General features: G+C 42.6%; 1 protein-coding gene across 1 annotated transcript in view; it reads left to right on the top strand.

The window, feature by feature from the left end:
- LOC124612855 (trypsin-1-like) overlaps positions 1-25,982 on the top strand; it is a 110,680-nt gene extending 84,698 nt beyond the window's left edge. The window contains exons 5-7 of the mRNA XM_047141284.1: positions 8,229-8,428; positions 18,012-18,069; positions 24,802-25,982. Coding sequence (XP_046997240.1) covers positions 8,229-8,428; positions 18,012-18,069; positions 24,802-24,926 — 383 coding nt within the window. The 3' untranslated portion in view covers positions 24,927-25,982. The remainder of the gene's footprint in view (positions 1-8,228; positions 8,429-18,011; positions 18,070-24,801) is intronic.
- Positions 25,983-26,849: the final 867 nt, after the last annotated feature.

The following is a 26,849-nucleotide window of genomic DNA, read 5'->3' as shown; positions in this document are numbered from 1 at the left end:
CAGAGCCATTTGAACCATTTTTGCCAAATGCGTGGAAAATATTTTTTATGCGACATACTTATAGAGTCACTTATGTGCTGACATTTCGTAAACTTGTAACAGTTTCGCATTTCCTTTCTCTTGAATCTCATTTTCATGGCACCATATTAAGAGCTTCCTCTGCTGTAGTCAACATTTCACAAATGAAAACCTGAAAAATCTGGGTGAAACTCGAAATAAACTGGCTGAAGAAAGTGACAACTGCAGCGTACTTACCACTCAGAGAACCCTTGGGAGAAAATGTTTCTGAGTGATGGACATAAGTACCTTTCTGTCTCCGTTCAGAGGCGGTTGAAGCGCAATAAACAGGAAAACATTTGAAAGTAGGAAACCTAGAGGCTGCGCGACAGTATGCGGAGGACTAGCTCTCACTTCTGAATGGGCCGCCGACGACATTTGACCCTCGGCTGTTTGTGACGTTCGCTTTGGTGAACGCATTCTTGTACCATTCAAAGTTGCCCTAACATTTTGTCACTAGTTCTCAACTTTTGGTATTCTAACGAGATTGGCTTCAAAATATTCCTCATAACTAATATTAGGAATGTGATAGTAAATGTGAAATAAAGAGACAGTCGAGGTACTTCATTTTGTCAGGATAGGCTAGTCCGCCTCCTTAGCTAAGTGGTTAGTGCGTGAGACTGCCATGCGGCAGACCCAGGTTCGATTTCCGGCCGCGTCGGAGATTTTCTCCGCTAGGGGACTGGGTGTTGGGTTGTCCTCATTATCATTTCATCATCATCGACATGCCAGTCACCCAATTTGGCGTCAACTGAAAAGACTTCCAACGCGGCGGCAACCTTCCCCGGCTGGGGACTCCCGGCCATCAATGCCAACCACTCATTTCATTTTATTTCGAAAGTGGCTTACATGTTTATTTAAGATCGTTGTTTAACTAATTTTTGCAGAGTCGAGAATCATTGGCATGAGTCAATCTTCCAACGTTCTATTAAGACGATACGATTTTTCAGAAATATGACACGAGACCATAGAGAAAAACGATTTAAATTCATTATTTAATTTACTAATTCGATTCTCAAATCAGTAGTTACTTTATTACTTTTTCAGCAGGTAATCTCAGTTTGAAGTATTAGGAGGAAATGGAGAATTCTGTTCAATATATCGAAATATTTACGACTAAAAAGCCTTACCTGAAACCAGCGTGTTCCAGTAGTTAAGAAATACTCCAGACTCCAGTACTGTATAGTACTTTCCCCGTAGTTAGTAAACTAAATAAAAATCAAAAAGATACAAGATAAAAAAAGTGAAAATATACAACTGCAAAAGCAATGATAAATGAAGGTGGAACAGTTCTAGAACCTTGCGTTCCCAAATGCATCACAAAATTTCACGCTGGTGACACTGACATGAAGTCATATCGAAAACGAAATACGCAAACTGTACTCATTTTTTGCAGAACATTTCCTAATCGCGCACAGATGTCCTGCTTTGCAATGGCTGCATTTAATTACGACAGTGCACTCGCGTTCTGGAAGAATGTCGTTAAAGTTCACAGCTGGGAGTTTTGATTTAGGCTTTTTGTGGTGTTCCTAGATCATTTCAGGTGACTGTCGGGAGGAGATATTAAAACCCTAAATATCCTGTACTAAGGTGTTTCTACTGGTCATGCGCAGGAACTTTATAATACCACATTCGATTCGATAGTTTATGTCAAAAGCAGTTCCTAAAATTGTATCTATATTTTGTTAACCTCGTGGCATTAGTGTACATACTGACCGTTTCTGAAGGTATTGACTGATTTTTTATGTAATTTTAATCTTTTCTTTAACACAAAAGGTCTTAATTAGAACTCAAGATGAAATATGAAAATTATGCTATGTTTGCAGGGACGGATTTGAGTTTACAATCAGATTCAAACATTGGTTCCATTAATATAATCTTTAATGCAAATGCTCTCATTTACTAAACATGCGAAATTTGCGAATAATGTTATGTTTGCATGCACCAGCTTTAGCATCATTTCAAACACAGATATAAGCATTAAATTACAAATATTCCACACTGTTGTCATATGCACTGTACAAGAGCAATGTCATTTGTGCTCGGGCCAGTCTGTGTATTCTCAGCTTGTAAGAAATTCTAAGTGCTGGGACTCCTTTTGAGGTGAGCTGGAAAGTAACTCAGAATAAGAAAAGTGTCTTGAGAAATATATTTTAATAAAATTATAGAGGCCTTCCCTAGCTACATTTTGTTCACATACGTTTAACTATTCGAACTACATTTCCTGCCCAGTGGTTACATACTTAACATTACTGATACATATTGATGAAATTTGTTATGTTTTTCTACGCTTCAAATGGTACGTAGTTTTTAGTACTGCACTTGTTTCCTGTTTACTGCACTAACGCTGCTTATAAGAATAGTCATAAAGTTTAAATTATATCCTTGGGAACAAATCAAGCTCAAAACTGATGATGACATTATTCGTGAACTGTATATTCGCCGTTCGATACGACACATTTTTTCCCGATGTTGATTGACCTGGCAGCTATCTCGGACATAGCAGTCTGCATTTTCGATGTTCAGCAACGTTCAGTCTCGAAAATCAACACATCGTCATTCTGAAAATGCCTGACAGTGTTTTTTTGTATTGTATGAGTGTGGAGTGTCAGTTGAACAGTCAAGTGCACACGTAAGATGCTATAGTGCGACATATGGCGACCACCTACAGTGAAGGGAAACTCCCCAGAACAACACGGGAATTTTGTGGAAATGACAACGTCGCACAACAGAAACACCTCATTGAATGACCCAATCAAGCATGAAAGTATGGGTACCACGTCACACATGGATATATTAATGGGAAGAGGTAACATCTATCTATAACAGAAAAGAGTGGTCGTTGTAAATATCAGGTTTATTACGGAAAAGCGTCAACATATTAATTACCCATTGAGATAAGCAAATGAACATTTAATAAACAGAAAAAGGCTACTAATTGTGAAATATAACCCTGGAAAAGGTGTGTAAGCATGATAAAAGCACAATTATGAGAATAATTTGCAGAAAGAATAGCTCGGAAAAATAAGTATGAAAGCTAGGAAGATCGTCAAAATGCATGATGGAAGCAACCAGTTGGGTGCAAAACGTTAAAATTGCGCAATTAGCTCCTGATGGGGGTTAAGTATTATTGTGTCCCTACCGAATAGGCGCCTGCAATGCCGACCTATTCTTACCACACACATACGGTTCTGTGTGACGATGCTTTGCTGAGTGTATTTATATGTTTTTACTACGCCATTGCAGCTTTATCACATTAGGACATGGTGTAGAACAGGTACGCTTTACTTTATTTTATCTGTACATTCCCAGTTTGTATGAGAGTATATCGTGACATAAAATACTGGGTTGTTTTGATAGATAGACTGCCCAGCAGTTGTATATTTCTATATTGTAGATGTGAAGATGGTCATTACAGACTGAAACCGGTCATCGTCGAAGGACTCTATATTGTGATCAAAGACTGGAATAAAAAACATTTGACACACATACAGCATGAATGTGGAAGTCAGCAGCAGCGATGGCTAGAGATTCCGAGTCCAGCTCAGCCTCTGTACTGAGTACTAAAAGAGACATCCTTCTATACGGCTGCAAGATTCGTCTCATCAGTCTCTCATCAGCAAGTTTTTCCCCTTCAGTCCCCCAGCAGCAAGTGATTCTCTATCTTAACGCTTTGAAATTTAGCAGTTTCTCCCAGAGCAGGAACCTCGCCGGCCAATAGCAGCAAGCACTGTGAATTTCGTTCAGTAATAATTTTGTAAAAAGGCAGAAGAAACTCCTATTCTTGCGGATTTTGCTGTAAGTAACCAGTGGCACTGTCGTGAGGAGGAAGCCAGAAAATATTCCCCACTCCTTGATACCATTCTAAAGCTGATAACAGAAAGGCTTTCACCTAGACATGCATGAGAAAGCGTGCACGCTACAGAAATAAACACTATGCACCAATAAGAAACCATGTCACAAAACTTTGAAACCAAGGTTCTTCCGTGGCACGGCTGCTGAGGCAAACGGCCGTTCTCACGCTGTTCCATCTCTGGAAGGCTGCACCTGGCTCAGATTTTTATTTTTTCTAAAAGTATTCTTCCCTGTGTCCTGAACAATACTATTTTTTTGGCAGACAGCTGTCCTCTTTACCACACGGAGTGCGGGAGTAGGCAAAGCGAATTCCGCTTTCGACAACATGTACTGAAGCCAGACTCAGCCCTGAATACGGTTATGGCTTCTCCTGGTCCTTTTACGTAAATTTCTATGTCGGTCCAGCCAACATGGAAGCTTTCAACTCTACAAAAATATAACAAGATCCTCGCCATAATAACAGAAAGGTAGAGGAGAAGCAATCAGCTGGGCAATCACTGGTGGCGCTGAATACTGTCTGCAGTTACGATGCAGCATGAAGGGTCGACTAGATTCAGGTGATTTTTTCCACCGTGTACGAACTCTATGGACTGATCAATGAGAGGATACGGAACAAAAAAAAGGTCCGACGAACCTATGTCCGGAAATGCGTGTTTTCCATGCTAGAGACTATTTATTCAATCCTACATTGTTACAGACACTGCGGTCTAATAGGCGCTTATCACGCAGCCACAGTTACAGTATGTGCTGATAATGATTTCCATGCGCCTCATCGCATGCTTGTACGCGCCATAGCATGTTCTGTGTCACACATTCACATCGGTGAGGCATGAATACGCTGCTCGTCTCCACATCTGAAATGGGCTCTGCATACACGATACTTTTGAGATGGCCCCATAATCAGAAATCACACGAATTGAGATTCTGTGAACGAGCAGGTCATGCAAATGGACCCTCTCGTGCAATAAATCGGTCAGGGAAGACATGATTGAGAGGCGTCCGGACGTGGTGAAGTGGGCTGCACCGCCATCATGTAGCAGCCATATAAACCTTCGAATCATCAATGGCACTTCTTCCAGCAGGGGAGACAGTAACCCGCAAGAAACGCTGATACTTCCGGTCTGTTAGACGGCTTGGAAGGAAGACTGGTCCCAAAATACTGTCGCCAACTATCCCGGCCCACATATTCCAGCTGCACCGAAGCTCATGATTTGCTGTCACCATACCGTGTGGGTTCTGCATACTATCCCACAGATAACTTATGAAAGTTGAAGATACCACTCCACGTAATGGTGGCCTCATCTGTGAATAGGATGGACGACACAAATCCCGGAAGCGTGGTTGCCTGGTGAACAAGCCAGTGACAAAACGCTCCTGATGTGGAAAGTCTGTCGCTAGTAAGCCCTGCACACGCTGTAAGTGATAAGGATGGTAACGATTGTCATGGAGAATGTTCCACATGTCGTCTGGCTTAGCCGGTTCTGCTGAGCCAACTGCCTGGTACTGACACAGCGGTCACCTTTCACAGTGTTAATCACATTTTCCTCCAAGTCTGATGTCCGAACATTTCGGGTATGTTCAAGATTTTCTGCTTCTTTAAACGAATCTGTCCCAGATAAAAGGCGAAACCATATTGCGAACATTGAATGCGGTGGTTGTTGTCGACGGGGATAGATCTCCTGATACAACCTTACCGCCCGCCACCCCTTGCCACTAGCCTTTCCGTACGTAAACATCATGTCGGCAAGCTCTCGATTCGAATACGGAACCACTGTGTGCAACGCTCTAGCACATCCAATACAAGTTGAATCAGCAAGAGAAGTGAATCGGACAAACATCACCAATTACTACGACAGGAGAAGGTGCTAGGGCTTGACGTACGAGGAACAGTACCACTCTCTAGAAGGAAACCACACATACTGTAACTGTGGCTGCGTGCTACTGGCTCTGAGCACTATGGGACTTAACATCTATGGTCATCAGTCCCCTAGAACTTAGAACTACTTAAACCTAACTAACCTAAGGACATCACACAACACCCAGTCATCACGAGGCAGAGAAAATCAATGACCCCGCCGGGAATCGAACCCGGGAACCTGGGCGTGGGAAGCGAGAACGCTACCGCACGACCACGAGCTGCGGACTGCGTGGTACTGCCCGTATTATACTGCAGTCTCTGTAGCAAAGTATAATTGAATAAATGGTCTCTAGCATGGAAACCATGCATTTCCAGACATACGTTCTTAGATCTTTTTTGTTCCGTATCCCAGGCGGAGGTTTGAGTCCTCCCTCGGGCATGGGTGTGTGTGTTTGTCCTTAGGATAATTTAGGTTAAGTAGTGTGTAACCTTAGTGACTGATGACCTTAGCAGTTAAGTCCCGTAAGATTTCACTCACATTTGAACATTTTGTTCCGTATCCTCTCATCGATCAACCCCAAGAGTTTGTACACTGCGGACGAATTCACCCTGTATAATATCAGGAAATATGTTTCGAGACAATTTTGGGGAAAAGTTGCCACATAACACGAAGAATGGACAGGTAGTTACTGGGTGGCATGACAGGGGAAACAGGGTGTCAGCCAAAGCAGGAAAGTTCATAGAAACAGTATGAGTAACTGTGCCTTGTGCAGAATGAGCTGGGGCACTGTCATGAGGCGAAAATACCTCCTTTGGATAGCTGTCCACATTGTATCACCTTGATGGCCTCATTGGATATTTCAGTAGTATGCTCCTGAGGTAGTGTGCCCCTTATGGGCATAATCTGTTAGCATCAACCACAGCAGTCCCACATACAACTCAGTATCAACCTGCCCGATGATGGTTGGGTGGTGAATGGTTGGTCATGAATCCACATGTTACCACTGCCTGTTTTGCTTCTTTGTCTTAGGGTTATAATGATACACCTAGCACTCGTTCACAGTGATTCAGCATCTGAAAAGTGATCTAGATTGAATATTTTTAGTAACATTTTTGGGAAAAAGAGATCTTGTATGCTATATAAAATTTGTGAAAAAGTAGTGTAGATCGTGATGGATATTTTATTTAAAATGTATTTGTGCGCACAGGACATTAAATTTGGCTGATACTCGTCAGTGTTCTCGAGAGTTTGTAAGTGAATTCATTGAAATATATAGAAACCACCCATGTTTGTGGAAGATTAAAAGTAAAGAGTATAGTGACCGAGACAAAAAGACAGCAGCATACAATGCTCTAATTGAAAAACTGCAGACAGTTGACGCCTCGGCAAACAGAGGAACGGTAATAAAAAAATAATTTCGTTGCGAACTGGCGAAATTATTTGCGGATGGATGTCGAAACTTATAATTATCTCTTAAAGCTTGTAACCCCTCGTATTATGAGAAAAAATACCTGTATGAGAGGGCAATTTCTCCTTATGAATGGCTGGCAGTAACATTAAGATTCCTAGCTACAGGAAGGAGCTACAAGGATTTGGAATTTTCAACTGCAATATCGAAACAAGCGTTGAGTGAAATAATACCCAACATATGTGAAGCTATTTACGCTGTCCTGAAGGATGAGTTCATGAAGGCAAGTCAAGTAAAATGAGTCTGTCAGCGAACTGTTTACCGAAAAGAGTTATCCAAAGTTCACAAATCTAGAAGATCTGGTGTACACCAGCCAACGTTATGGTATTTTGATCTGCTTGGCTTTCTTAGCGATCAAGAAACGCCAAGACCAAGCAGGAGTACAATTGAAGATGAAATTGGAGTGTCAATGTGCGAGGAAATGGAACACGAGGTAATGTAAAATAAAACAGGTTCGCCCTGCAACTCTCGCAGTAAATTTACGTGAGAAAACTGCTTTCGCTTTAGCAGCCACTGTCTACACCATTTTGACGGCTTTCTCTATTTCCTGCGGTTGGTCTGAATGTTTTTTGCAACACAAGTTGCGAACACAGACCACAACAGTACTTCCTCCATTTCTATATTTCAAAATAACTGAATTAAATTTTTGACGTTTACGGGGAGCATAGTCGCTTGCCACTGACATTTCTTTTCTACACCGACAGATGGCAGGCGAGTAGTAGATTGGGGTTTGTGTCGTGTGAACACACCACATTTGCAGCGATATTTTGCATGAACAAACATCTGCGCCGATGTCGGCGCAGACAGATCGTTGCGTGTGGAGCGGGCTTTAGTCTCCCTGTCTTATTGTTCCCTCTTGAGTTCGTGTACATTTTGTATATTACCCGCTTTTCCTATAGCTTATGCCCTGTATACGCGACGAGAAAGGTGAGAAACACATCTTCCCGGTGCGAAACACATCTCGTGCAGCCACTGACACGTGTCTACAGGCGGCGGCGACCCGGCGGGCCGGACGGGCACAGTGGTGGGCTGGGGCCGGACCGCAGAGGACGGCGCGCTGGCGTCGGTGGTGCAGGAGGCGCAGGTGCCCATCCTGAGTCTGCAGCAGTGCCGCGCCTCGCGCTACTCGGCCGGCAGGATCACCGACAACATGCTCTGTGCCGGCCAGGGCTCCAAAGACTCCTGCCAGGTAAACTACCCTCAACTCTTCTGCCACAAGTCTCCTGCTAGGTACACTATCCACAACACTTCTGCCACAAGTCTCCTGCCAGATACAATACCCACAACACTACCACCACAAGTCTCCTGCCACGTACACTACCCACAACACTTCTACTACACCGCGTCGTCCTTATCGTGGTGACCCGTCAGGTTAGCCGAGAGCGCTAATGCGCTGCTTCCTGGACTCGGGTAGGTGCGCCGGCCCCGGATCGAATCCCCCGGCGTCTTAACGACTGTGGCCGGTGCGCCAGCCAACCTGGATGTGGTTTTTAGGCGGTTTTCCACGTCCCACTAGGTGAATACCGGGCTGGTCCCCACGTTCTGCCTCAGTTACACGGCTTGTAGACATCTGAACACATTTCCACTCTTCCATGGATTACACTGGACACAGACACTTGGGGTACCTAATTCTGTCCCGGGCGGGGGGGGGGAGAGGGGGGGGGGTACGGAGTGGCGGCAGGAAGGGCATCCGGCCACCCCTTAAATTAAGCTTGCCAATTCCGATTACCCATACCGACCCTGCGTCATTGCGGGAAAAAAGGCACAAGCAAAAGAAAGAAAGAAAGATCGTTCTTATCGTGGTCTTTGCTCTGAATGGCATGTTCCGAGCAACTCACCAAATCTCTCTGTCTCTGCATAAGTACTGCAACCTACATCTGTGGTCAAGCTCTTTTCTGCCTCTACAAATTTTGTCCTTCATACTTCCCTCAGTTCCCAAATTAACTCATCATTGATGACTTAGAATGTGGCGCCAAAATTTCGTTTCTCCCCGATGCTAAACAGTACCTCTTCTTTAGTTATCTGATCTACCCATCTAATTTTCAGCACTGCTCTACAGTATCACACTTCATAAGCTTCTGTTCTGACCTCTTGCCTCTACTGTTTATCATCCATATTTCCCTTCTATGTAACACAGCGTGTCCCAAAAAGTATACACCCTTTTTATGATTGTAACATTAATATTTAATAAGATACGGGGAAGTTTCAACCTCTAGAATATTGCGAACAAATGTAGAAACCATCCATTTATCGAATATGTTCAAATTGTTGGCCACCGTGGTCCAGACATAGCTGATAACACTGACCAAATGAATCCAACATTGTACTTCACGTGCCCCTAGAGAAAAAAAATCAGTGGGGGCCAAATCTGGTGAGTGCAGAGGGTACTCGGAACAGCACCGTCGTTCTATCTATCTGGCTGGTAGATATTTGTCAAAGTAGACGCTTATATTTCAGCGTGGAGTAATCTAGGAATAACACTTTTCCGTTGAACGCGCTTCTTTTGGATCTTCGGTTCACAAGCTACTTGCTGCGCAGACCTTCTAGGAGATTGCTGGAACTTTTCGATGACTTCTCTCTTTCTTTTGAATGATCGTAGCCTTCCTGAATTGTTGTTGTTGGTATCCTGGACAGTTCCTCCGTCGCCAAACTTGTGATGCAGACGAGTAATTGTCAATCGTGTTGGTGCATCTCGTTGAAACATCATTCTGAATTGACTTTGCACTTCACTTACGTTCTCAGTCTTCCAGTTATAATTCAGAATGAGCTCTCTTTGCTCAAGGTTCAGACAGTCTGCAGCCATTTTTCAAGCCAGATTGAGTAATGTGAGTTGAAAACTTCGAGAGATGCTCGCTCGAATGGTATGTGTTCATTTTCTGTATGTTTTACTTTCTGGCAGTCGTCTTCTGAAACCCTGGGGAAACCTACGAATAACATTGTATTTATATTTGATGTTAACAAATTTATCTTTTTTCAGAATCGCTTTTCACGCTGTCAACATTCTGGAGTTTATTAGTTAACCCACCTTGAGTGTTAAGGTGCGATCTGTAATAATTATTTGAGAGAAGGTGAATTTCTTAGCCAAGATCTGTTGTAAACAACATTTAATGCCGATTGCTGGTTTCGATAAGCATGGTTACTGTGGTGTCACCACCAGACACCACACTTGCTAGGTGGTAGCTTTAAATCGGCCGCGGTCCATTAGTACATGTCGGACCCGCGTGTCGCCACTGTGTGATCGCAGACCGAGCGCCACCACAAGGCAGGTCTCGAGATACGGACTAGCACTCGCCCCAGTTGTACGGACGACATTGCTAGCGACTACACTGACGAAGCATCGCTCATTAGCCGAGCAGATAGTTAGAATAGCCTTCAGCTAAGTCCATGGCTACGACCTAGCAAGGCGCCATTAGCCTTACATAGCAATTGATAATTATCGTCTAAAGCATGTCTCAACAAGAACGATGTATACAACAAGGATGGATTAAAGTTAAGTATTACAAAAGCAACGTACTTTTCTTTATAGCATTAATTGAGCGTCCTGTTTCAGACTTCCCGATATTCTGTGTGAGCTTATAGCGTGAATATCGGCCCCCTCAAAATAACACTGTGTCGGCACTTCTGTCGACACATCAGTTACCACCTTTAGATCTCGATAAAAGGTTATTACAACTAGTATAGGAGACATGTAATAAACTTTTATCGTGATCTGGAGATCACCGTAAACCGGTAATCCACAATCAAGGTTGTTTATAAGCGACTAAGAAGTTCACCTTTTCTCAAATAGCTTATATTCATTCTCTTCAATATCAGTTCTTTTGCTGCCCAAATAGCAAAATTCATTTACTACTTTTAATGTCTCGTTTCCTAATCTAATTAACTTCCTAATCTAATTAATATTTCAAAAATATTAAGAAGCAACGGAAAGTGCTGAAATAGGTTTGAATGAAACAAATCTAATTAAACAGAGTTTTGCATAAGGTGGAATTTCTCTCCAGTTTCACAATGCCACCGAGAAATTGTTTTTATTCTCCATGAACCTTAATTGTGCCCTTTGTTTCTGCTAGTTGCTGCTTGATCTATGTACACAGTGAATAACATTTGTGATAGGTTACAATCATGCTTAACTCCCTTCTTATTTATTGCCGCCCTTTAGTGTCCGACTCTTACGGCACCAGACGGGTTTATATATACACTCCTGGAAATGGAAAAAAGAACACATTGACACCGGTGTGTCAGACCCACCATACTTCCTCCGGACACTGCGAGAGGGCTGTACAAGCAATGATCACACGCACGGCACAGCGGACACACCAGGAACCGCGGTGTTGGCCGTCGAATGGCGCTAGCTGCGCAGCATTTGTGCACCGCCGCCGTCAGTGTCAGCCAGTTTGCCGTGGCATACGGAGCTCCATCGCAGTCTTTAACACTGGTAGCATGCCGCGACAGCGTGGACGTGAACCGTATGTGCAGTTGACGGACTTTGAGCGAAGGCGTATAGTGGGTATGCGGGAGGCCGGGTGGACGTACCGCCGAATTGCTCAACACGTGGGGCGTGAGGTCTCCACAGTACATCGATGTTTTCGCCAGTGGTCGGCGGAAGGTGCACGTGCCCGTCGACCTGGGACCGGACCGCAGCGACGCACGGATGCACGCCAAGACCGTAGGATCCTACGCAGTGCCGTAGGGGACCGCACCGCCACTTCCCAGCAAATTAGGGACACTGTTGCTCCTGGGGTATCGGCGAGTACCATTCGCAACCGTCTCCATGAAGCTGGGCTACGGTCCCGCACACCGTTAGGCCGTCTTCCGCTCACGCCCCAACATCGTGCAGCCCGCCTCCAGTGGTGTCGCGACAGGCGTGAATGGAGGGACGAACGGAGACGCGTCGTCTTCAGCGATGAGAGTCGCTTCTGTCTTGGTGCCAATGATGGTCGTATGCGTGTTTGGCGCCGTGCAGGTGAGCGCCACAATCAGGACTGCATACGACCGAGGCACACAGGGCCAACACCCGGCATCATGGTGTGGGGAGCGATCTCCTACACTGGCCGTACACCACTGGTGATCGTCGAGGGGACACTGAATAGTGCACGGTACATCCAAACCGTCATCGAACCCATCGTTCTACCATTCCTAGACCGGCAAGGGAACTTGCTGTTCCAACAGGACAATGCACGTCCGCATGTATCCCGTGCCACCCAACGTGCTCTAGAAGGTGTAAGTCAACTACCCTGGCCAGCAAGATCTCCGGATCTGTCCCCCATTGAGCATGTTTGGGACTGGATGAAGCGTCGTCTCACGCGGTCTGCACGTCCAGCACGAACGCTGGTCCAACTGAGGCGCCAGGTGGAAATGGCATGGCAAGCCGTTCCACAGGACTACATCCAGCATCTCTACGATCGTCTCCATGGGAGAATAGCAGCCTGCATTCCTGCGAAAGGTGGATTACACTGTACTAGTGCCGACATTGTGCATGCTCTGTTGCCTGTGTCTATGTGCCTGTGGTTCTGTCAGTGTGATCATGTGATGTATCTGACCCCAGGAATGTGTCAATAAAGTTTCTCCTTCCTGGGACAATGAATTCACGGTGTTCTTATTTCAATTTCCAGGAGTGTAGGTTGCTTGTAGCTTTTCGCACCCATCATCGTATCCCTGGTAACTTCAGAAATTTAAAGAATGCATTTCAATCAACATTGCCAAAAGATTTTCCTGAGTCAATAAATGTGATAAATGCGGTTTTGTTTTATTCAAAAATCTTCTAAAATACATTGTAGAGTAAATATTGTTTTATACGTTCCTACGTTTGTCTTGAACCCAAAGCGATTTTTCTCCACACGTGCTTCTAACATTCCTTTAGACCTCTCGTACATAATTAATGTTAACATTTTGCACCCATGACACAGAGAGAAAAGTTGTCATAATATCATGTTTTCTGGTGGTATCTGTTGCACATTGCTGTTATATACCGTACAACGCTATTCTGCACTCTGAACACGTTATCCCAATATGATTACGTAACTCGTTACTGGAGGGAAATATGCAGATGTAGCAGAACTACAACGCTTTATTTGCAGGTGTATTTTTTCCAGTTAAGGTTGTGGTCAATCGGTAGTCCCAAAAACTGTACACTCTGTTCTTCTAGAAATAAACATTTTGGATAGACTTTTCTCAAACAGCGTATGTCTCTATGATAAGTAATACATTTTACAATATTAATAAATTTTGTCAAAATTTAATGACAATGACGATCACTAAATTTGCAGTTCATAAAATTCTGTGATTTCCTTTGCTTCGACGCTCTACTGAACATCCAACTGACCTCCTCAAGGCCCCTACACGTTGTCCACCATCAAGATAAATTTATAATACTTTCTTTATTTCTGACATGGATATATAAAGTACAATACTATTATTCTTGCCCTCAAAGACAGGAGACACGAACATGCTAAGAAGATTTTGGGGAAACATGTCGCACTGCTTACCTTACGTACGCTCCTTTTATCTTATACGGAAGATCTTCCCAGTGGTTAAGAATCTTTCACAGTAACACATTACTCATTTGTGCACTTAGGTATGTGAAAATTTCAACACTCAGAATTGTCGAATAAATCCAAACTCTGGCTATAAGTGCAGCAGTGTAAACCAACAACCGATTGAGACTGCAGAGAAATGTCGCACATATAGAATCAGCTGTCCCTTCAATGAGTGCAAAAGTCAGTGTTGTGCAACGTTCATTTAATAAAGAACCGTTAAGCGGAGTGAAAACGTTGAAAGAAACGCTAGTTCCTATACTTCACCGATATCAGTTATTGCAACGTTACCGTAAGAGAGAGAGGGGGGGGGGGGGGAGGGGGGGGGGGGGGGGAGGGAGATGGACTGGGTAGAAAGATCGATATCTGAAAGTATTATGTTTGGACAAGTTCCGTTTGAACTTTTTCTACAGTTATTTCGCGCTTGTCAGGTGCAACCGTGCTGGCTGAAGCCTACGTTCGTGAGCGGCGCACTGAACTGAATATTTTTCCATTTCTATGTCATTTACATTACTCACGTGCTCAAGCCATTTCCTCCTGTCTGAATCCTCTAGTATGCCGAAACAGCGCTTTCCTATTTCCTAGAGGTCTATCCTCTCCGCCGGCAATTCTAAGGTTCCCTTCAGCTCCACCTCACTCATCTCTCCTCTCTCTAGTTGCTGCTTAACATAAACCTGACCAAAACCCTGGTAATAATTACAGGTAAACCAAATGCAGTTTTTGTCTCCATGACATCTTCCTAATCACATATGACCGCCGCACATAGTAAAGTACTCTGTCTAATCCACGACTGTACATTAACATGGAAACCCCACCTACTAACTATCCAACGAAAAGGCACAACTGATCAAAATTCCGAAGATTAAGACTGCATCCCTCCCCCATCCCCCATTCTTACAAATCCTTGATCTGTCCCATTCTGTGGTACGCTTCTGTAGCCTGTATATCGTCTTCACCAGACTTCTCTCTTCAAATCCTTGAGCGCCAAGCGACCCGCTTGTTTTCCGCACACATTACTCATATCTGTACGAATCTTTTACCAACTCATCACTTTCCTCTTCCCCTTCACACACACACTGAACACCTGTTTTATGCTGTGCATCCCGCATACTCCAAAACCCCATTTCTTCCCTTTTAATTTCGAATATTCGAATACAGTCACGCCTATAGTAGTACATGCCACCAAACCTACATCTACACATTTCCTTACCCTCTCCCTATGCAATTTTAACAGACACACCCTGACAATGAAATCTGTCCTGGTATTTACCCTATTGACCAGATCTAAGCCCCAAATGTGCTCCCTCTTCTGTTCCTGCCCTCATCTCCTCATATCCAAACCTGTCGTCCATCGTAGTTATACCTATCCCAGATCCCATGTTTCCCAACCAATATCCCCCCACCCCGCCCCACATACCACATCCATTCCCAAATGCAAGCTGTGATGCTCCATGCACACCGAGCACCTTACACTACCAGAACCACCCAATTTGTTCTCTCGCAAACTGCCCCCTCACATTGCATATCATTCCAGCTTTAGTGCAGCAAAGTGCTTCATCAGTTTTAAGTTAAGTTTCATCAGTATGCACTAAACAGTTAATTAATTTTGAAAGCCATGGAATTTCATTACCTCTTCTACTGTTTTAAACTATTTATATTAATAGAAATGGTTCTGACTGAAATGCGCCGTGTCACACCTCTGCCAGCCAACGAAAAGCAATAATGGACAAAAAGAAAGATGAATGATAAGTGTGATGGTTTGGCGTACTATAATGGTACAGAACTTCATCTCGACATATACGTATTGAGGACTATCTGAATAGCGCCTGGTACGTCATATTATTATGGAGCTATACTTCTCCTAATGCTTTTCTCCAGCACGCCATTGTGCGGTCCCTTATAGAGAAAAATGTGGAAAACTTCAAGAACTGCCTTACAGGCCTGCACGTTATCCCGGGTTGTCTCTGACGCTGAGAGTACAGTCGTGGACAAAACGAGCGAGACCCCTCGCTTTTTCGTTATGCTGATCTGCACAGCTTTAGAGTCTGCTACACAGCATAACAGGCAAGGCGTCGAAGTGCTAACAACATACTATGCACTGGTGTGAAATTGAAAAACTATCCGAACTTTGTCAGGCTGTTTTCAATCATGTCTAAGACTATATTAATGCTGATTAGTGTTTTAAATACAACACGTGATTATAAGATATAAATGAAAGAAGAAACGCTAATTAGTATGAACTGTACTAATAAAAATAAATTCAGCTTATCGAGATAACACAATAGTTTTAGTAAGACAAAGTACCCCAGATCGATACGAATTTGCAAAATATTATGCACATTCGACCGCGAAACGGTCTGTATCAATGTTCAGACCAGTCATACTGGATTACCGTTGCTGACCTACCATGAAACTGTGCAAATTTAGCAATGCGTGAATATTCTTAGCGAAATTCATTTAAAAATCAATTCAATTAGTGACAGAAACGGAAAAAGTAGGCAGTAACAAGTATGAAATTCTACAAAATTTTCATATTGACATCCACAGGGCGCCAGTACAGAATGAAGGTAGCGCGAGAAGTTCTTAAAATTGCTTTATTGATAGTCTATCTGCCTCCATCGAGATTAGAACCGAAAACAAACCAGACATCCCTCGCAGTAGCAAACACTTTTCACTACGCTAACAGACAGCCCAGGCAAAAAACCCTCTATTATTACCCCAGACATGAATAAGCCGGCAATTTCGCAATGAAAATGGCAAAATGATCTGCAGTTTCTGTTGCACAGAGCTACCTGGACTCAGAAACATGAATTTTCTACCATTATGTCACCGCTCATGTGACAGTCATTCGGGATGTTTATCGAAATACCAAATACTGCTATTAGCGAGAAAATTTAGTAGGATAATTCTGCACCACCCCAGGAAATAAACGGCGACATAGCTGCCAAACGTATTCTACAATGTTTTGAATTCTCCATTAGACTCGCCACAGCTAGGAAACGTTCATTAGCCGAAGTGTTTCTTAAGCAATGGGAATGATCACACTTCTAAAACGCGGTGGCATTAATACTAGGATCTGAATTACCACGTGTATAGGCAAATGGATTGTATTTGCTTTCCTGTAAACGTGATTTGGATCGAAAGCGTAGCTACGATTAATATGTTGATGTATCGACTTCAACTAGAACATTTCGAATAAAGAGTAGGGGGTTTTATTTATGCGGCCCTCATCTTCAGTAACTGTCGTAGCTATTTTCGTTGTTAGGATTTAGTCACCTAAATAGGTAAAAATGGAACCCTACTAGTTTCACTTTCTTGACCGTCTATGTGTCTACCCAACCCTTGAAACCCGTTTACCTCGAGTACTGGTAGACATAATAAGCGGAAATGTATCGCACTTCCTGCGGTATACGGTCCCTTGGTGGTGTAAAAAAGTGAGCTTCTATGTGAATGCCATCTAAAGATACGACTGTTTATGTAAGGAAAATTTACGCAACGGTAATCCAGTATGATTGGTCTGAACGTTGACACAGACCGTTTCGCGGCCGAATGCACATAATATTTTGCTAATTCGTAACGATCTGGGCTAATTTGTCTTACTAAAACAGTTATGTTATCTAGATAAGCTGAATTTATTTTTATTAGTACAGTTCATACTAATTAGAGTTTCTTCTTTCATTTATATCTTATATTTACGTGTTGTGTTAACACACTAATCAGCATTAATATAGTCTTAGTTAGACATGATTAAAAACAGTCTGACAAAGTTCGGATGGTTTCTCAATTTCACGCCTGTGCATAGTATGTTGGTAGCACTTCGTCGCCTTGCCTGTTATGCTGTTTAGTAGACTTCATAGCTGTGCGGATCAGCATAACGAAAAGGCAACGGGTCTCGCTCGTTTTGTCCACGACTGTACATGCGTGAAACTCGAGTGGTTGGCGTGTTGTTTGGCACGGTTCTCCAAAAACTTCTGTTGATCGTTAGTGAACTCGTACAGAAACTTCGTGGAAATGTATTGCAAAGAACATATTCAGAGACCTTTTCAAAGCACGCATGACATAATTGTAACTCGAGGGGCTTCACACCTTACTGAATTCTCAAACTCAGGTCTCATATACAGTTGTGAGTGGATTGGTGTCTTATTCTTTGATAAGAGATTACATTTTACATTGTTCTCCAATTGCAACGTATGCTAAAATAACTGTGAAGTGTGCACTGAACATGTTTACTTCTGTTGACAGGGGGACAGTGGAGGTCCGCTGCTAGTGACCAGAACTGACGATCGTCATGAAATAGTTGGTAAGTGACAAAGCATATTTTGAGAGGGTAAATATCTACCGTAGCTGATAGAGGCAAGACAACTGCAGTTCCTTATCGGGTGCGAAATTTATAGTTAGTATTGAAACATATTTAACGTTTGTTAACCCAAGGAGAAAATCACAGTGTTACTTAGATGCGTTGCAGGGTTTATAAAAATGAATAGAACTCAAGATAAACAACAATTACATTTTCTTTACGAGTACGGATACTTAACCTTGCGAAATTTGGCGAGAGAGGATGTTTGCAGAGGAGAACGTAAAATTACTGAAAATATGATTCTATAACAAGACATTTGCGAGATTTGTTTTGGGAGGACACGTTCCATAGTTGCACTTTGTTTTAATTCTATTTAATTATCTTTCATTGTGTGCTATAAATTTAGCTGTAGCAACCTCTGTCTCAAGCTATCGTCCCTTCCATCAGCCAAGCAGTCAGTCTGGGATCCGGCATCAGCATCGGTTATAGCCAAACAGATATTGTTTCTTCCTGCAGGAAGACTCTTTTCCTTTCTCTGTGGCAAGTAGATTCAACTGAACCATAATACAGGAACATGGCACACTTCATACCGAACAGCTAGTAGTCATTATAGATGAGAGTCTACCGAGGTTGGTGTACTACAGCACCTTCAATTTTGTATGAATTCCCTTTTCAATATTCTGAATCACTCATGCTCGTATTGAAAGAAACTTGTAGTGACTATAGGACATTTGTGTTAGACAACGGCTGGGGCCCTGATTCCCTGCTTATTGCGAACAGCTGCATTGACCAATATGCTGCAGCATCCCTGATCCAAACTTTCGTGTCACTGATGTTTCCAACTATAAATACATTTGTACTGCTACCAATTCATGTCACTGAATCTTCTATATTGATGAACATTTTGAACAAATTGACAGTGTTGTCATTAGGAGTCCCCTCTGGCCTCTGCTAGTAAACATTTTTATAAAAGACTCTCATAAAGGATTATCCGGATTTGCGGAAAGCTAGAGTCTACTGAAAACCTTGGCAAGGGGGCAAAGCCTACACTGGTATGCCACAGGCAGAGTGTATGAAAGGTGCTTGGAACATGATCACCACACTCGCCTTTCGTAGCCCAAGAATTCAGCTATAGCTGGCGTTGTATCTTCGTAGGGCATTCTACGGCTTACTCTTCCATAACGAGATCGTTCTGGGCTTCGGTTATCATGTAAACTGTGAAAATACGTTTGGTAGAACATCTTATTTATCGAACTGGGTTGGTAAGTTGTGTTTCGGGGATGATTTTTTTAATATATTCGGAAAGAAAACAAATAACGCCTAATGACACGTTTTGCTACAGTTAGTTTCATGAAAACTGTTTGATAATAGTAATTTAAAACATGAGAATAGTTTACGATCTCACCAAAGGGATCTGTAAGAAAAACCGCATTGTTAAAGTGACCACTGCATATGCTTAACATAAGGCGGAACGCATCTGCTCTAAGACTTATTACGTAATTGCGTTCGAAAAAGACGATACACAGGGTGTCCCACAAATGCTGCGACCGACTGCTATGTGATAAGGTGACCATATTTTCTACACTCAAATTCGGGACATTAACATATTTTCTAGGCCCAAATCCGGGACACATTAAAAATTTTGCAAAATAGGCTATTTTTATTTATTTATTTATTTATTATATGAGAAGAAGGTTTCACTTAAATGTAATAAATACAAAATATCAATTAAATTTGTTGCAAAGAAAAGCACATTTACATTTTATTAATACCTTCTAAGATGAATGAGTGTGATCAGGGCAACTGTATTTATTAGTGCTGTGAATTTTCTTTATCAAGTCTGTATTTTTCAAAAACATATGAAAAAACTCGACACAAGTTTCAGCATAATTTATTCTACTTCCTAACATTGCTTTCATGATTTCTTCAGCCAACTGTGTTTTGTCACTTGTCCATATGTTGTTTATGTGGGAGAATACCCTTTCAGTAGCAGCATTAGTGCCAGGAAGGGAGAAAAGAAACTCCACTAGCTTGAGTACATTTCAGAATGGCACATGATTCTGGCTGAAATGAGAAATCATCTCAACCCATCTTTGACCTGGAACAGTGTTGTTAGCAGTCCATTCAATTATTTTCTCAGTGGTTACAAACTGTTTGACACTGACATACTCATCATACATTACATTTTCTGCAAAGTGAACATATGTCACAGTTTCGCTAACTAGAGAAGAAGTTTTTTCAATGTCATCCCATACAGGTATTTGATTCAAGGTAACCCAGTTGTAGCAGTCTAAGTTCTGGAAACTTTTTTCAGTCCACTTTTTTAAGTAGGATAGAGCAGTTTCATAGAAAAATAATACAGCACCATGAAAACTCTTTACCTCTCCTGGAAGCAGACCTACCTCTGTTTCAAGAGATTCAAGAATTGCTTTAACTCTTGGGGGAAGGAACTGGTCTTCAATTTTGGACGGCAATGTAGTTTTCAAATTACTAATACAATCAGCCACTTCAAATATAGTGACTGTCTGTCCTTCAACTTTTTTAACAGCTTCATGAAATGATGAAGCCTGACTGTGAACAAAATATAGCCATATTTCAGACAAAGGGTTTTGAAAGAAGTTTTGAAGTAACAATGGACACTTATTTTCAGAAAGTATGATTTTAGTGGTTTAAACATTTTTATGACTCGCTCAACAGCAGGCAACAGTGCTAACCATCTTGTTTGAGCATAACCCAAAATCATTGCAAAATCTGTTTCAACAAAGCTGCAAAAGTCCTTCAGAATTTCAAGTATCACAGTGTACGATTTGAAATATAGAAATATTTTGGAAACTACCATTTCTGTATCTACAGGCAATATATCGAACAGTATTATGCAGTATATGGGCAGTCTATGACCGAGATCCACTTGTAGTTTAGTAAAAACATTATTCTGACCCTTTCTTTCAGCACCTTCAAAATTGCAATTAGTGTTATCAGTAAACCAACCCCTATCAGCCAATGACCGAGTTCCACTTGTAGTTTAGTAAAAACATTATTCTGACCTTTCCTTTCGGCGCCTCCAAAATTGCAATTAGTGTTATCAGCACACAGTCCAACAACTTTTTCTTCTAGGCTGTTTTTTTCTGAGGCAGTCTGTTAAAAAGCCACTCACAATAGTAGATGTTTCCCTAGGCAACGATTTTAATTGTAATAATCTTACTTTTACACCAGTTTTGTAATCAAAATATCTGACGACCGATAGGGGTGATATGAATGTCTAATTCGGAACAAATTGGGTCATAATTGTTAATTTCGGGACAAACAGGTGTCCCAAATTACCTTTGAAAAAATTCTGGACAGACACACAAAAATCGGGACTGTCCCGAGAAAAACGGGACGGATAGTCACCTTATATGTGAGGCAGTGCACAACATAAGGTATGAGAACTGTATAGCGACCTATGGCTGCAAACGTCGTCGTACGCCGCTAGGGGGTGCTGTACACGAGACTACCGGACGGGAACGTGAGGATTTCGGTACACAGACGATGCGATTCCATATATGCACTTTTGTATGCAATAGCTGAGTTCAATGGGCAAGTCGTTTGACGTATTAATCGACAACGTTTCCCAGGCAGACATCAACTGCACCAAGGTTTGTTTGCCAGTCTGCATCGAAATTTGTGTGATTATAGGTCAGTAGGAAGTGGCAGGGATAGTGAGAGCACACCGCGATCGGCGCGTTCGGTCGTTAAGGCTCAAATGGTTCAAATGGCGCTGAGCACTATGGGACTTAACATCAATGGTCATCAGTCCCCTAGAACTTAGAACTACTTAAACCTAACTAACCTAAGGACAGCACACAACACCCAGCCATCACGAGGCAGAGAAAATCCCTGACCCCGCCGGGAATCGAACCCGGGAACCCGGGCGTGGGAAGCGAGAACGCTACCGCACGACCACGAGATGCGGGCGGTCGTTAAGGAAGAAAGTGTGTTGGACGCCGTGGTGCCCAATCCAAACACCAACATACGTGCCATTATCTCGGATTTTAAATGTCTCGCTGCAGTGTGCAGAGCGTTTTCGTCGCCGAATCCTTACAAGCCTTTCATCTCCAAAGGGTATAGTTTTTACATCGTGATGACTATCCTGCACGTGTGCGTTTCGCACAACGGTTTCTGCAACAAACTGGCCGAGTTCTGTATTTCCCAAGTTATGTGTTGTTCACTGATAAGGCATCATTCACTAGACATGGGGTAATCAATCATCACAACGAGAATTGCGATGTTCTTGAGGACAATATTATGGAAATGGAAGAGGAGGTAGATGAAGATGAAATGGGAGATACTATACTGCGTGAAGAGTTTGACAGAGCACTGAAAGACCTAAGTCGAAACAAGGCCCCGGGAGTAAACAACATTCCATTAGAACTACTGACAGCTTTGGGAGAGACAGACCTAACAAAACTCTACCATCTGGTGAGCAAGATGTATGAGACAGGCTAAATTCCCTCAGACTTCAAGAAGAATATAATCATTCCAATCCCAAAGAAAGCCGGTGTTGACAGATGTGAAAATTACCGAACTATCAGTTTAATAAGTCACAGCTGCAAAGTACTAACGTGAATTCTTTACAGACAAATGGAAAAACTGGTAGAAGCTGACCTCGGGGAAGATCAGATTGGATTCCGTAGAAATGTTGGAACACATGAGGCAATACTGACCCTACGACTTATCTTAGAAGAAAGATTAAGGAAAAGCAAACCTACGTTTCTAGCATTTGTAGACTTAGAGAAAGCTTTTGACAATGTTGACTGGAATACTCTGAAGTGCCATGGGTCCAATACAGGGAGCGAAAGGCTATTTACAATTTGTACAGAAACCAGATGGCAGTTATAAGAGTCGAGGGACATGGAAGGGAATCAGTGGTTGGGAAGGGAGTGAGACAGGGTTTTAGCCTCTCCCTGATGTTATTCAATCTGTATATTGAGCAAGCAGTAAAGGAAACAAAAGAAAACTTCGGAGTAGGTATTAAAATCCATGGAGAAGAAATAAAAACTTTGAGGTTTGCCGATGACATTGTAATTCTGTCAGAGACAGGAAAGGACCTGGAAGAGCAGTTGAACGGTGTGGACAGTGTCTTGAAAGGAGGGTATAAGATGAACATCAACAATAGCAAAACGAGGATAATGGAATGTAGTCGAATTAAATCGGGTGATACTGAGGGAATTAGATTAGGAAATGAGACACTTAAAGTAGTAAAGGTGTTTTGCTATTTGGGGAGCAAAATAACTGATGATGGTCGAAGTAGAGAGGATATAAAATGTAGACTGGCAATGGCAAGGAAAGCGTTTCTGAAGAAGAGAAATTTGTTAACATCGAGTATAGATTTAAGTGTCAGGAAGTCGTTTCTGAAAGAATTTGCATGGAGTGTAGCCATGTATGGAAGTGAAACATAGACGATAAATAGTTTGGACAAGAAGAGAATAGAAGCTTTCGAAATGTGGTGCTACAGAAGAATGCTGAAGATTAGACGGGTAGATCACGTAACTAATGAGGAGATATTGAATAGAATTGGGGAGAAGAGGAGTTTGTGGCACAACTTGACAAGAAGGGATCACCAGTTTAGTATTGGAGGGCAGAGTGGAGGGTAAAATCGTAGAGGGAGACCAAGAGATGAATATACTAAGCAGATTCAGAAGGATGTAGGCAGCAGTAGGTACTGGGAGATGACGAAGCTTGCACAGGATAGAGTAGCATGGAGAGCTGCATCAAACCAGTCTCAGAACTGAAGACCACAACAACAACAACATGTGTTGTTCACTGATAAGGCAACATTCACTAGACATGGCGTAATCAATCACCACAACAAACATTTGTGACCACCAGAAAATCCCCGTGGTGTGCCACACCGAGCGCTACAACGTCACTTCATTTCACAGTTAAGTGTGGTCGGGTTTGGTCGCCAACTACTTAGATCGGCCGTAATTTTTACTATCCCGATTGACCATCGCGATTTGTCAGATCTCTCTGAAGCAGATTCTTCTCGGCAGTTTGAAGATGCTCCAGAAAATCTGAGGCGCAGCACGCGGCTCCAACATGATAGAGCGCCTGCTTATTTTGGACTGGCTGTTTCTAGGCATGGGAACAGGTCATTCCCGCATTGGTGGATTGGGCGTTGTGGAATGGTCCCCTGGTCGATACGCTCACCGGATTTATTGAACCTAGAATTTTTTTGTGTGCAGAGCCCTGAAATCCCTCCTGTATCGCGATCCTGCGGAGTCTGAAATGGATCTCGTCGCAAGAAGCGTCTGCGCAGCAACTACAATGGAAGAACTGTCGGTGTGTTCTAGCGTGTCTGGCAGTCATGCTTCGTCGGTGTCTGGCATTCATGGCGTCTGATGGGGCAAACTCCGAGCACCTGATGTAACGTTAGAGCTATATTCATGTCGTACATGTACACCATGAGTACTCATTATATCTAATAAATGTTTCCAGTGAATCACTCTGTTCTTTCCTTTCCGATCTTCGACCTTTGTTGCCACTTACCCTTGACATTTGTGGCCATGGGTTGCTGTGCAATTCTCAATCCTTAAGATGTGCCCCACCTCCACTAGAAGTTAGTTGCAACATCTGGGACACCCTGAATATCCCAAATTATTTGATAATTAGTAAGACATTGAGAACATGATCCATGTAACATGACTATAACTATGTGAAGTGAAACTGTTTGCTGTGAGAGTGATTGTGTTGCAGGCGTGGTATCGTGGGGCTTGGGCTGCGGACGGCCTGGCTACCCGGGCGTGTACACGAGGGTGTCCCGCTACCTGGACTGGGTGCGCGGCAACATGAGGGACACCTGCGACTGCAACTACAGGTGACAGCGCCCTGTCAACAAGGGCACCGGCGAGGGTCATCCGGGAAGGAGACAACACACCATTCACAACGGACTTCGCTGTGAGTTGCATCGGTGTCTTGGAGTAGAGGATTCGACACCCCCCACCAGTACAAGAAGTTTGTCTGCAGCTCGCGGTCTAGTGGCTAGCGTTGCTGCCTCTGGATCACGGGGTTCCGGGTTCGATTCCCCGCCGTGTTGGGGATTTTTCTCTGCCCGGGGACTGGCTGTCTGTGTTGTCCTCATCATTTCGTCATCACCATCATCATCTTTCGTGAAAGTGGCTAGATTGGATTGTGTAAAAATTGGACTGTGAAAATTGGGACTTTGTACGGGCGCTGAGGGCCGCGCAGCTGAGCAGCCCCCAAAGCAAAACATCATCAGTACAAAAACTTCTATAACCGTTCATTGAGATCACTCACTAGGAACTGCTGACACGATGCTGACAGCTCGATGCCAAAGGAGCAAGACAGAATTTTGTCACTGCTGCTGTTATAGTCTCCAGTGTTGTCATCCAAAAACAGACTTTTGTCCTGTTGGATTGTTCTCGGACGTTCAGCATCAGAAAACACGTGAAATAGGAAAACGAAGGAAGATTTTTATTCATATCGGAGAAACATTTCCTCGTTGTCAGTGAACTTAATTTTTTATGTTGCTTAAGAGGCCACAAGGAACTTTTACTTTTTTATTTTAAATAGAGAAACATGTTTCAGTACACTTAATCAAAACAAGGCTGACCTCCCACTACGTATCAGGAAATCCATTGGTATAAAAGTGGGTTTCAGCCTTTGACTGTGATAACGGAATTCATCTTCCTTCCACAAGAAAAAATAATGCACTCTTAAGAAGAAAGTCTTACATTCCTCTTACTAATAAAAAAATTGAACTTATAAAAAACTGTTAAATTTCTGTGACACTTATTACAAAAATATCAATGCATTGTGCTTCCATCCAGCAAGTATATGTTTTCAGTGGTGGAAAAGAAGCATCGATAGTTTTGTAAGTCTCGTTTTATAAAACCAGAATAAAATTTCTGCATAACCTCTTTTTTCTTTTTTACCTGGTATTAGAAAATCTGTGTCTCTCGTATTAAACATCAGGCTAATAAAGCTGCAAAAACTCGCCTGTATCAATTTATCGCTTGACAACCGTCGATCTACAGTAAGTTTTCCGTGGCTCCCATCATTCATATCTACGAATGCTGGGATGGGTCCTCCAACAAGATCACGGACAGTCCCCCCACATTCCCCTTCTCCAGTATCTGTCTAACAAGAAGCCGTGCTAGAGCTCCGATTCCAACTACTTTAGATGATGTCAGTGGGACGTTAAAAAATATTCCTGCCTTTGTACTTCGGAATACTAGTTGCATTTTTCGGTGCCTTATTCGAGTTCTGTAGTAGTTCCCGCAGTACGTTTCCTGATCGAACTATAATACCAGCCTACACCAATAATACAATGAAATTACTGCTCGAAAACATGTTTATTTACCCAGCTATTGTTTTGAACACAGCTAATGTACGAGTACAAACTGAAAACTTCAAGATTCATAAAAAAAGGTACTTGATTCTAAATAAAGTTATAATGGGGTAACATTTCATGAGAGTATTCATCTTCTTTCCCCCTCCCATTTCAATCTGGACAACATCCGCTTACCATACTTGCTACTCTGTTCTTGGGATCACTTCGTTGGTCGATTAGATTCGTAAAAACACTGTGTGCGTGTGTAAATCCCCATTTTGTCACACATTTTTGCCACTGTTTGTCAGTAACATACTGTATCAGTAGAGTTTATTATAAAGGGCAATCAAAAAGTTTGCGTTCGAAGGTCGTACAGTCCAGAATCGGTATTCCAATCAGGCAAAATCGCCTTGAGCAGTGAGGCAATCATTCCACTGATGCAACAGGTTGA

Source organism: Schistocerca americana, chromosome 4 (assembly GCF_021461395.2).
Source record: "Schistocerca americana isolate TAMUIC-IGC-003095 chromosome 4, iqSchAmer2.1, whole genome shotgun sequence".
Lineage (NCBI taxonomy): Eukaryota > Metazoa > Arthropoda > Insecta > Orthoptera > Acrididae > Schistocerca > Schistocerca americana.
Note: the sequence above shows the minus strand (reverse complement) of the source record. Positions and strands in the feature narration are given on the sequence as shown.